Source organism: Monodon monoceros, unplaced genomic scaffold (assembly GCF_005190385.1).
Source record: "Monodon monoceros isolate NGI ecotype Baffin Bay Population unplaced genomic scaffold, NGI_Narwhal_1 Super_Scaffold_7, whole genome shotgun sequence".
NCBI lineage: Eukaryota > Metazoa > Chordata > Mammalia > Artiodactyla > Monodontidae > Monodon > Monodon monoceros.
In genome coordinates, this window is record NW_021703784.1 from 104,766,113 (window position 1) to 104,779,256 (window position 13,144).

The 13,144-nt window shown below is 55.6% G+C and overlaps 1 protein-coding gene across 1 annotated transcript in view; it reads right to left on the reverse strand.

Annotated features, from left to right (window-relative positions):
* The window catches only part of SHANK2 (SH3 and multiple ankyrin repeat domains 2), a 549,031-nt gene that overhangs the window by 413,272 nt on the left and 122,615 nt on the right, over positions 1 to 13,144 (reverse strand). The window contains exons 7-8 of the mRNA XM_029207203.1: positions 6,249 to 6,400; positions 5,064 to 5,231 (exon numbers count right to left, since the gene is read on the reverse strand). Coding sequence (XP_029063036.1) covers positions 5,064 to 5,231; positions 6,249 to 6,400 — 320 coding nt within the window. The remainder of the gene's footprint in view (positions 1 to 5,063; positions 5,232 to 6,248; positions 6,401 to 13,144) is intronic.

A 13,144-nucleotide genomic window follows, 5' to 3' on the forward strand; every position in this document is an offset into this window, starting at 1 on the left:
GATGGTGATGGGGGCGTGGCCAGATGATAATGACCATGATGGTGATGATGGGGGCGTGGCCAGCACTTATTGAGCACTTACTAGATGCCAGGCACTATAGTCAATGCATCATTTAACTGTCTTGAGAACTCTATGAATTGTTACTCAGCCAGCTTTACAGATTAGCAAAGAAGCTCAGAGAGGGTAAGCCACTTGCTCAGGTGACCCAGGCCATGTTGAGGGGGTTTTGCAATCCCAGCCCAGAATATACGCTACTGACAGCACGCGAAGGAAATCTCACTTATCCTCCAAACGGAATCGACAGACTCAGGGAAGGAGGAAGGGAGCGAGATGCCCCATGTGGGCCAGTCCCGTGGGCATAGCTGCTCACAAAGGTGTGTGGAAACATGAGACCAAGCAGCTGTCCTCTCACTGGGGACGGCGTCCTCTTCAGGAACCTTGGCTTCAACAGCAACTCTTCCTCAAGTCCTGAGACAGCCAAACCCCCCTCCTCTCTTTGGTCGGAGCTAGGTGCCGGGCACTGCCCCGGTGGATGTGAAAGTACTTAGCAACTAAAACTTCAGTGAAGCCCCTGTAATCTGGCTCACCATGTTCTGGGAATGCATTTGGGTGTTTTTTACTTCCTTCTTTATGTTTCTTCGTAGTTTTAAAGACTTTCATGTCGAGCAGATATGTCTTTTGTAATGAAAAAAATTAGAGTAACCTGAATAACAAGTTGAAAGATGGTTTGCAGACAGTTCAAAAAAGTTCTCGTCCAAAGTCAGCATTCAGGGGACGGGCGTCCCCAGTCGCGGGGCCTGGGGGCTGGATGTGAAGACCTCCCTTTGCAATTAAACACCTGCCCCGGGCAACGCCCCGGAAAGCCACGCAAGCCTTCTGCAACACCTGTGAGCAGGTCAGGTTGCGGGCACTCAGGTGCCCTGGAAGGATGGGGAGCCAGCCGGCTGGGAAGGAGCTGTCGGCTGCCATGCAGAGGGAGTTGTGGACCCCAGAACTCCGAGGTGCTTCTCCAAGGCAGCAGGGCTAGAATCAGTCCAGCTGGGCGATGCAAACCCACCTGCCCTCCACTTCCTTCTTCCACAAGTGCCTTGTCATTAGAGGGGTGGCTTCTGTCTGAGAGCCCTGGAGGCCGGACAAAGAAGCAGGCTTCTGGCCGGGAGCCGCGCTGGGAGCCTCGGGCTGGTCACTCACCCTCTCTGGGCCCGGCTAACTCAGAGACCAGCGAGGGTGTCTGCGAGGGCTGCTGGAGGGGTGTGAAAAGATGGAGAGGACAGCGTTTGCTGGGTGAACGTGAGCCCTGACGGAGGATGATAATCCGGGGGCGGGGGGACGGCAGTGTGCGAGGTTCCTCGCTGAGCATCCTGCACGATGCCCTCCTGACGGTCACGCCAGAGCAGGTGGAGACAGCGGCTTGGATAACGCAGGTGCTTCCGCAGGACTTGCGTGAAAAAGAAACCCGCCACTAGAGGGCGGTGGATGGAGCCTGACGGGTGACGCGGTATAGCGGAGCAGGATGGGACAACTGGGCTGAAGGCTTCCAAGCTCCAAAGGCGCTGCCAGGGGCGGGGACCCCGGAGGTTGGCTAGGTCTGGTGCTGGATGCTCGGAATCCACGCAGGGGGTGTCAGGGGCTGGAATCATGGCAGGGAGCCGGCACCGAAGAAAGTGACCCCCACTGCCCCAACACGCACGGTCACCCTCCATCTCAGGGCAGCCGTCCCAAGAGACAAGCGAGATGGCCACGACTGTCACGTGCATTCGATGAGGGAGTCAGACTCAGCGGGAGGCCAATCCAGCATGGAGTGGGGGGAAACATTAGCCTGGTTGAGGGGGGAGGGGAGAACAGGTAGGAAGGGGGGCGAGGGGAGGAAAGAAGAGCTCTCCAAGGTCTCCTCAAGGTCGTCGGGGCACGGAGCGCCCCCGTGAGGTGTCACTCAGCTGGACTTGGGCTGAACGCCATCCGCTGCCTCGTGTTCTGTGTTTCTGATGCTCCAGCACCAGGGGTCTTGCTGGCTGCTCCCCTGAAGGGGCTGCCCTGCCATGAAGAGCTGATTCCCGGAGATGGAAGAGGACTCAGCCATGAGCACAGCTTCCAAATACAAACCACCGTGCAGAGTCCTCACCTGAGCCCTCCCCTCTGGGGCCCTCACACTCAGGGCCCCTCACCCCTGTCCTAAGCACCCAGGGCAGGTGCCAGACAACAGGGCGGCCCCCGTGCCCCAGGGCCACTGAGCTCACTCAGCCTGCTTGTCATGCCTCACCTATTCCCTCCCTCGAAAACCACAGCAACGGCTCTGCGCGCACAACCCCCCGCCTTCCCTGCGTGGCCGTGCGTGGTGGGCTGTGCCCCTCTTCTTGGGGTCAGTAACAGACCATTCTCACTGGCAGGTACCTCCTGATGGGTTGGCCTCACCAGGCCTGAATAGTAGAAGAACCTACATTTAACAGAGGGGCTTAGGAGCAGATGCCTGGCATATGGAAATACAGGGTCCTTGAGGACCCCCAGGGCTGCTCACGCCAACAGAGCTAGGACCCCCCCCCTTGGGAGTCGCTGGCGGAGCCTGAAACTCTCCCCTTTCACACCCTCAATGGGTCCACGTGTGACGATGGGCTTGGCCTTTTAAAGGTCACCACGGAGCTGACGGCCAAGTGCAGCTATGAGCGGAGACGAGCAGAGGGACAGAGCACTGCCCACACCTTGGGGAACCCCGTCCTGCCCCAGCCTGGTCACCGTGTGAACCATCTCGGGGAGATGTGAAGCACTGCCGGGCCTGCGCCACATGTGGCCACAGATGTGTGTGTGTGCGTGTGAGCACATGTGGGTCTGTAATCTTTGTTCACATCAATTTGTCTCGCTGTCCCCACCCCCCGCCACGGGGACGTACGACCCACAGGACTGGGTGTTTCTGTTCACCGCTGGGTTCGGTGTCCAGGACGCTGAGCGGGCCTGGCGGGTGACATGTGTGCCAGTGGGTGGGCGTGGGCCTGCCGTGTGGCTGCAATGCCCGGGGCTTTGGCTGAGTGGCTCATGGTGGCCGCCTGGCACCCGAACACCATGAAGCGTGAGCAGTTATGGGCCTAGGCCCCAGGCCCAGTGGGGTCTCCAGCACTCATTTGCTTTGCTGAGTTAAAGGAGGCAGATCCCTGGAGCACGGCCCATTCCTGGGGGTGGGGCAGATGCCCCCCAATCGGCAAGGCCTCCAGTCGAGGTGGCCGGTGTTGGAGGCGTCCTGAGCCTCTGCCCCTGCCCTTCAGCTCTGCCCCCCACCCCCAGCCTCTCAGGCCCTTGCGGCCTCGCTCCCCGCATAACTGACCCTTCCATCCGCCGAGAGGCACGCGTGCCTCCTCTCAGGCTGAGCGGCATCCCCGCAGGGTCCACACCTCCCCTGGGAACGCGGTGGTTTTATAGGACGAATCTGAACCCAAACGAAGACAGCATCACAGAACTTGAGATCTGCCGAGCAGGAAACCTCGGGGACGCAGAGTCTTCACTCCACCCAAGCCCTTCTGCGCTGTTTCCATGTCTCCGGAAGGATGCAAGCTGGTGCGACACTGAGACCCTCAGCTTGAGACTCACATCCCTACTCCTTTGCCTCTTCCAGGCCCAGGGGGCACCTTCAGTGCCTGGGTGTGCGAGGGCAGGCCCTCCCCATCTGTCCAGGCTGGCAGTGCCCACTGGGAGCTCCACTGCCGGGACCACGGCCTCCAGCCTGATGCTCGGATGCCAAGTGACAACCCTGCTGGGGGAGGGGCAACTCCTCCCAGCACCTTCTTCAGTGAAGCCCTGGAGACCTGGAACTGGTCACTGGCGAGGTCCACGCTGGGCCCTCCGTCCCCCGTGTCACCTGAGCAGCTCACCCCCCGCCCCCCGCATGGAAGAAGCCAACAGTACCGACGCCATCCACTGCCCAGCACCGCTGTGGGCGACAAACAGAGCAACGCGGGCTCTGGGGTTGTGCGCAGCCCTGGCTGGGGAGCTGGGGGCCCAGGATGTGACACTCCAGGCAGAAGCAACCGCTTCAGCCAAGAGGCCAAAGCAGGAAGGCTGGACTTATCTGGAAAACATTGGGTCTTGCTAACATTCCATCCTCTCTATGGCCCGAAGGTGTGGGAGGCCCTGCTGATGCCCACTTTACAGATGAGCAAACAGAGGCCCAGCGGGCAGGCAGGCATCACTGCTCCTCCGAGGTCCCGCCCAGGATGTGGGCTCGAGGGGCTCCTGTGAGCAGCTTCGCAGAAGTTCCCCCCTCCCCCAGCACAGCCCCGTCACACCACAGGAGGGAACTGGATGCTTCTCCAGGCCGCGGGGACGCTGATGAACCGGAACTGAGCATTAGAAAGGCCAGGCAGGGGAGGGGGTGGGGTGGGGGGCAGCCGGGTCCTCTGACCACAGCGGGCGGGTGCGTGACCCTGCTCAGATGGGCAGGTGTGTAAGGTGACGGCGGTGGAGGGAAACAGGCAGCCTGACAAGCAGTGAAACTCACTGCAACGTAAAGGCCGAGCGAGAGAATGTCAGAGCCTCTTCCTTGACCTCCTGGACGGGCTCTCCCCTTGACCTCCTGTGCGGATATTCCCCCTCTGCTTTCCCCAACCCACTGTCCACCCTTCTCCACCCGGAGACCCTGACCTCCAGGCCTGCACCACTAGGCTCCGTGATTGGCCCGCTCTGGCGGGGCTCAGCCAATGGGAGGGCGGGAGGATGGAGCAGCCGTGGCACTTCTTCCCCGCATCCCTCCGCGACACGGCTCCCGCTGGGTGCCCTCCTCCTCGGCCCGCTGTCCCCGCTTCCAGGGACACAGTGTCTCCTCTCCTTGCCCTCGGTCCACTAAAGGCTCTTCATCAGAGCCACCAGGTGGATCTGTTTCTGCCACGACTACAGCCGACATTCCCCCAACTCCACTGCTGCAGGTGGGATCTGGGAAGTGCGCCCTGTGCTGGGGCACCTGTGCGCAGAAAGCACCTGCATGCTCTATCGGGGCGCCCACGGCTCCCACGGAGGGGGCATTCACCCAGCACCCCAGCCCCGCCCGTCGGGAGAGCAGGTGAGGGGCGAGCCCCACGCACCTGGTGGATCTCGTGCCAGCCGTTCTCGTCCTTGCAGCTCACGGCCGCGTGCTCGTGCAGCAGCAGCTCGCAGCAGCAGGGGTCGCCCCCGACCACCGCAGTGTGATACAGCGGCGTGAGACCGTAGCTGTCCTTGTAATCCGGGGATGCTCCAAGCTCCAACAGGGTCTGAAAAAAACACCAACGTGTGGTCACTGGTCTCACACGCCCCTTCACAGGAGTGAATCGATCAAGAAGGAAGAGGAAGGTCACGCTCCCCTGGGCCAGGGCGACGGAGTCCTCGGTTCCCGAGCTTCTCCTGGCCTCCCGGAATTAAGGAGGCTCCAGCTTAGACGACGAGGTTTCTGGCCCTAAAGGAGCACTTGGTGCCAGGCGCGCACACGTGCTTACACATCTGGGAGACGGGGAGGCCTTCTGCACACGCGGCCCGCTGGGCACTACCTGCTTGAGCCCGGCTGGGCCCTGTGGACCAGCGACGAGGGGAAGGTGACATTTGCAGGAAAAAGGTGTGAACCTAAAAGTCCAGTGTAACCCATCTCCGTGCACGTCCTGCAGCTGGCGAAACGAGCAAGCATTGTCACTTATTCCGAGGAAGCCAGATGACGGGTGTGCAGCTTCTGTGCAGTTAAGAAGTCTGCTTTACAGAAAAGCACCATCTTGGGGGTCGTCACCCCACAGCTGTGGGTCCCCTCCCCTCCGCGCCAGGGCCCTGATAGAGCATGGGCTGGGGGCATGCGCCCTGTGCCCGCAGGCACAGAGCCAGGGCCAGTAGAGCATGCTCGAAGAACAGTGCGGGGAGGAAAACGGGGGTGAGGTCCGCCCTCCCCCCTCCGTCGGCATCAGCGTCCAGTGTCTGGGGGGCTCTGGCAGCAGCGAGGCTGGCTCGGTGGCGGAGGGCTGGCTTTGCAGCGCCCTCCCGTGGAGGGAGGTGGGTTTGAGCTGAAAATACGAACCCTTTGGCGGAATCAGAAGGGGAAAGATAACTTTCTGTGAGCCGCAGATTCTATAATAAAAGCAACCACACCAAGGGCGGGGCGGCAGGAGGGCCAGACCACACTTCTGAGCTCTAGTCGGACACAATTTGGGGTCACCGCAGGTGGCTGTCGTGGGATGGGGAGTGGGGCAGGGCCTACCCAGGGGATCAGAGGAGGGGGCGTCACCGTGTGAGACGGGCCCCGCCTGTACCTTCAGAGCCAGCAGGCTCCTGGCGCGGGCGGCTTTGTGCAGGGCCGTCATCCCGTCTTTGGCGCGGAAGTCCAGGTGGGCCCCGCCGTTTCGGAGAGCTTTGATCACCTCCACGGGGTCGTCCAGCTGCGCGGCTAAGGTCAGGGGAGTCTCTAGGGACCCAAACACATGCACGTCAGAACCGGCACTTGGGGCAAAGCTGCCAAGTCACATGACCCCGTTAACCAAGTTCAAACGTCCCAAAGTGAGCTTGACAAACTGACCCGCCAGGGCATCACGGCTCCCACCCACCTGCCGACCCCAAACGTCCGTGCACTTAGCATGGCTCTGGCAACCCTAGTGACGATGGCGGTGACTCTCGGGGTCACGGGCAAATCAAAACGGGGGCAGAGGCAGGGTTGCACATCATCGCCTTGTGGGCTCTGAATTTGAGAAGCTGCCCCGACTGCCTCTGCCCTCGGTACACAGAATCCCGCAGCCCCAGCCGACGCTGCCCTGTAGGAGGAGGGGTCAGTCAGGGCTGCAGCTAAAGACTGGAAAGGCAGATGCCCGCCTTTCTTCATTTCAACTTCACAGCATCTACGGGTATCTTGGTAGATGCCAGGGACTGAGATGCGGGGAAACAAGTGAGCAAGACATAGGGTCGTGCCCTGCAGGGGTCTCCATCTGGGAGAGCAGAGAGACCCCAACAGTCATCATGATGGGACCGGACCAACGCAAGGAAGGACCAACATACAAAGTGGGGCAGAAGCCCAGGGGACCAAAGGCTGAAGCCCGCCTCTGCGGTGACGAGGGTCAGGAAGGGGCTCCCACACCCCGTGCAGGTGGACCAGTCTGCAGGTGGCCATGGCCGAGGATGTCAGTCTCTGTCAACAGACGTCTCTCCTCAGTGACCCTCACGTGCCCGCCATCGCCACCGCCAAGCAGAGTGCATGACTCTGATGTGGTTAATTTGAAAGGCTCTTACGTTACAGAAAAGCGCAAAGAGTAACACGACAACGTGCATGTTCCCGTGGCCCAAAACGCTAATAGTTAATAAGGAATCATTCTGTCCTCAAGCACGTTTTGAGAGTAAAAGGACTGGGGCATCTTCCATGGGGTGGAATGCCCTTCTAACCGCCTGTCACTGACACATCATCACATCACCCTCCATCCCCAGAAAAGGCAACTTCATCACAAATCTAGATTGACGACTCCCATCTATTTTCAGTTACAACATTTATTTATCCATAAATGGGTATTGTTTGGAGGGCTCTTAAAATTCACCATTGGAATCCCTCTGTACCTTGATTTTTTGTGGTGAGTCTCGTGGGCTTATCCCGCTCCTTGAAACTCATCTGTAGCGTGTAGACGCGCCCTAGAGCATGTGTAAAGTGAAACTTATGCATTCTCTCCCGAGGGAAGTGGTATGATGGTCACGAATGCCACTGACACATCCCTGCTGCGGACCTACGAGAGGCACCTTCTCACGCGGGGGTTTTTGAAAATTAGGAGTTTTGGGACTTCCCCAGTAGTCCAGTGGTTAAGACTCTGTGCTCCCAATGCAGGGGGCCCGGATTCGACCCCTGGTCGGGAAACTAAGATCCCACATACCGCAACTAAGAGTTTGCATGCCGCAACTACTGAGCCCGCATGCTCTAGAACCCACACGCCACAACTGGAGAAGCCCACGTGCTGCAACGAAGACCCGGCGCAGCCTAAATAATAAAATTAATTAATAAAAAATAAAAATAAGTGTTTTCTGGGACAGCTAGGGGACGCTGGTGACAGTGGGAATGTGCCCTCATAGAAATCACGCGCAAGGCAAGGAGAGCGTGATGTGGTGAGGGGTGTTTGGGAATCCAGACCATCTGGGAAACGGGGGTAGAGATGTGGAAACGGGGCAGACGTGCAGAGAGAAGCACACTCAGAGAGAGACAGCAGCGTCTGAGGGTCTGGGTTCCTTGCAGGGAAAAGACATCACAGGAGGGCGGTGGGCGAGGGGTGATCTGGGAAGGGCGTAAAGGACGGGGCCGTCGGGAGCTGCCAGCAACTACCCTCCAAAGCCAAGTCTCTTAGAGCAGCTCCTCAGGTTTGCGCTGGCATTCGGGATGATGGCACCTAGGGCAAGGTCAACCTTCCAAACGATTCGGGCTTTTCTTTCTTATTTGGCTGTCTGCACGTGGCCAACGGAAAAGCTAGGCGGTCCAAAGGAGATTTTGCTGCTGTTTATACGGCACGATTTTCATAGCTGACAGCGTCAAGGTCATTTTACAATGAGGACACTGTCTCAGAGGGAGGCATTGGCAAATGGTAAAATTCCAAATCACAGACCCCTGTGGCCCGGCTGCGCAGACAGCACCGGGCACGTAAGCAGGTGGAGAGAACTAGACACCCGTCGGTGGCTGTGCCGTCTCCTGTACGAGCTGGGACCTCCAGCCCATGGACGCCATCCAGGCACATCGAGTGGCACGTGGCAGCATCTCGAGGGTTCCAGAGACCCTCCTTGAATGACACTGCAGACCTGCCACGTTCACACCCGGCCACGACCCATGCTGGCGAGGTCAGGGGGCCCCCCAGCTTAGACCTCACGTTCAGGAAGGTTCAGGAAGGGGGCGTCCATTGAGACCCCACATGGGCGGATGGGACCACCAAGAAGATGCTCGTCAGTCAGCTGCCGTACCGCCCGTACAACCGGGTCCCACGGGACCCCTCCTCCAATGCACTTGGGAGCGGCAGTTCCACGGCACCGTAGTGCTTTGGAATTTTTTCTGGTTTTGCATTTCGAAATTTTCTAAGTTAAAAAAAAATACACAGGAACCTCCGCAAATATAACCTCATCAGGGGACCGAGGTCTCTCATCTTTGGAGATGACTCTGAAGGCAGAACTGCCTCCAACCTAGAGACTGGCTGCTGGCATTGGCTCCGGGAATGACCAGGTCGTGCTTCGAAGGGAAGGTTTTCAGGTGGGCACGTGGAGGGAGGCGCCTACGAGCACAGCAACAGGGCGCCAGCTCCACGGCTTGCGGTCTGTCTGGGTGTCGGGGGAGACCCGGGCAGGAGACTGTGCAGGCACAGGACAGCCGCCGACCCCTGCAGCTGGGAGTGCATACCAGCCTGGGTGCAGGGGTGCATCCGGGGGCCTCAGAAGGACCCGGGGACCAGAGCCTGGTGAGAAACTCCCGCAGAGCCGGCACAGCCCAGCTCTGCTCCCGAAAGGCTGGGTGGCCTCCAGCAGGTGTCCCAAACTCTCTGGGCCTGTTTCCACACCTATATGGTCAGGGTAAAAGCAGGACCTGCACTCCGTGGGGCTCTGTGAGGATCGAATGTCAACGTCTGATGCTGGAACAGTGCCCAGCCCACAGTCAGAGTCTGTTCAGGGGATTCAGCTAGAGATGGGCTTTATTTTCTTCATTACGGTTTTTTTCCTGTATTTTTAAAAGCCTTTATTATATTATAATCATAAAAGTGATTCTAAAATAAACTGTGAAGCCAATGCTTATTCTCCCCCTCCCCCTCCCCCTCCCCCTCCCCCTGGACAGGCACAGCCCCTCGTGACTGTCTTTCTTTTCTCAGCAAGAGATGGTCTTGGTGCCCCCAGGATGCAGACCAAGTGAAATATGCATTCACGGGCCTACTAAGTGCTCTGCCCTGTGCTGGGGATGGTGGCTGTCCCGGGGCAGGGGGAACCAGGCATATCTCCTCGAGCTATTATAAGACAGATGGATACACAGACAGGTAGATAGGTAGGTGGACGTGTGGGTGGGTAGATGTGAGGGAGGGAGAGAGAGGGAGGGAGGGAAGGAGGGAGGGATGGGTAAAGGAAGGGCAGATAGATGGATACACAGACAGAGATGCATACATGCACACAGACGGATAAAAATGAGTTGAACAAAGCAACACAAGATTAATATTTGATCTCAAGGTTGTCCGAGGGAGCACAAACAGTGCACTCAATTTATCTTTGTAAATAATTAACCCATTGCTGAATATAAGACCCATTACTGAATTATTCCTAATGGAGAGATTTCACCCACCCCATTCCCTGTACCCATTTGCCTCATGCAAAACGACACAGGTGGGAAAAGCCTGGCCTTGGGGCCGGAACCTTCAAGTTCGAGTCTGGGCTCAGCCGGTGACATTGACAGAAGCCTTGAACCCCACAGGGACCTCAGCCACACCTCAAAATTCCCAAGGACCCGCGAGAGGAAAGGCAGGATTCGGGGATTCCTTCCTCATTACCTAGAACAGCAGTTCTCAGACTTTGGCATGTGTGGGAATCACCCAAAGAGCTGGTTAATGCAAAGCACACTGGCTCCATTCCCAGAAACGCTTCCACAGGACTGGAGGGCTGAGAATCTGCATCTCTGAGAGTGACCCTGGAGGTCCAAGGGGTGCACTTTGCTAGAGGACAGCTTCACATACTTGACTGCACGGTGACATCACGTGCTCCCAACCCCCAGACACTAATTGAATCGGTGTGGTGCATGACCCAAGTATTAGGAAGTGTACAACTTCCCAAAGTGGTTTTTAACGTGCAGCTGAGTTTGAGACCCTCTGCTCTAAACACCTGCTAATTCAAATGTGCTCCATGGGTAGCAGCACGTGGGCATGACCAGGAACTGGTTAGAAACACAAAATCTCTGGTCCCACTCCAGGTCTACACAATCAGAACGGACTTTTAACAAGATTGCCAGGTAACTCATAGACATCAAGTCTGAGATACAAGGACCCAGGGCACAGCTCTCCCACTTTATCACGTATGTGATCCATAAACAAGCAAACCAAGGAAAATGGTGCTATGTCCTCCATACGGATTTATCCCTTTATTTATAAGTCATACACGACCATGGGAAAAAGAACAGTCTTTTAAACAAGTGGTGCTGGGCCCACTGGATTTCCACATGCAAAGGAATGAAGTCAGAGCTCTACCTCACACCATATACAAAACTTATCAAAATGAATCACAGACCTAAATGTAAAAGCTAAAACTATAAAACTCATAGACGAGAACTCAGGATTAAATCCTTGTGACCTTGGGTTAGGCAATTTTTTTAGATATGACACCCAAAGAACAAACAACAAAAGAAAAAATAGATCCATTCGACGTTACCAAAATTACAAACTTTTCCGCATTGAAGTACACTATCAAGAAAGTGGAAAGACAACCCACAGACTGGGAGACAATATGTGCAAATCATATATCTGATAAGGAACCTGTACCCAGAATATCTAAAGAACTCTTACAACTCAACAAGAATAGACAAATACGGGCAATAATATCAAAATATGGGCAAAGGATCAAGTAGTCATTTCCCCAAAGATATACAAATGGCTAATAAGCGCATGAAAAGAATAACCAGCCAATATCACTGGTCATTAGGGAAATGCAAATAAAGCCACAATGAGATATGACTTTATACTCACTAAGGTGGTTATAATAAAAACAAAAAAGATAATAGTAAATGTTGATGAGGTTGTGGAGAAACTGGAACCCTCATCCACTGCTGGTGGGGTGTAAAATGGTGCAGCTTCTTTGGAAAACTATCTGGCAGCCCCTCAAAGGGTTGAACATGGAGCTACTATACGACCCAGCAATTCCCTGCCCCCTGCCAGGTATATACCCGGGAGACAGGAAAGCATACGTCCACACAATTTGTACAAGAATAATCACAGCAGCATTGTCACAACAGGCAAAAAGTGGAAACAACTCCAAGTGTCCATCAACTGATGAGCTGATAAACAAAAGGAGTAGATACAGTGGAATATTACCCGGCCGTCAAAAGGGACGAAGCGCCGACACATGCCGCAACACGGATGAACCCTGAAAACATTACGTTGAGTGAAAGAAACGAGACACAAAAGGGCACATATTGTGTGATTCCATTTCTACAAAGTGTCCAGAACAGGCAAACCCAAAGAGACAGGAAGTAGATGAGTGGTTGCCAGGGGCTGGGGGGTGTGGGGAGTGGGAGGAAAAGGGGGGTCACTGCTAGTGGGTACTGGGGTTCTTTTTGATGTGATGAGAATGTTCTAAAATTAGACAGTGGTGATGGTGCACAACCCTGTGAATATGTTTTTAAAGACCACTGAATTGCACACTCTAAATGGGTGAATTTAATGGTATGTTTCAACAAGGCCTTACAAAAATTGAATTTTAATCGTACGTCGATTATACCTTAATAAAATTTTTAAATAAAAAATACACGCCCTATGGCACTCATATATTAAATAAATTACAGAATACACATAGACAAAATGTTTTTAAATGGGGAGATAGATCGTTTGGTGTTTTCTGCTCTACCCCAGTGGATCATCTGTGCCTTCTTTGTAAGATGAAAGGACGGTGAAGGTGAGTCCAAAATGTCTTGTAGGTTAAGGCTCTCCGATCATCCCAGCTCACCGACTGACACCTGTCCACAGCAACCACACAACCTGCCTGGGCCACGTAAATGCTCACGTGACTGTGAGAACCAGGCGCTCCACTCCACCTCTGGCACTCGGGGTCACAGGGTGCATAGGAGGGGGTAACTCACTGCCCTGTTATCACAGACAATGGGGTGGGTGGGTGGCTGTGGGCTTGGGAGCCACCTACCAGGATAGACAGCACCTGTTTGGATACAACAGCACCTCTGGCATGGATCTGCATTCAGTGTTTCAGTGTTCATTATCTCGTTATGAGTGAATCATGCAAAAATCACAAAATCTTCCAGTATGCTAAAACAGGGATCCCTATCCACCAGAATATTTGATTAATAACCCACCCCCGACCATGAAAGAGAAGGAGATTTACAGTTATCTTCCTCTGAACAGTCATGGCTCTCGAGGGCGGACACTCTCCCGTGAAGAGCTCCCAGGCCAGCATGTGAGACTCATCCAAACGACCCACGGGCCTCTGAGGCCATTAAGCAGAGTGG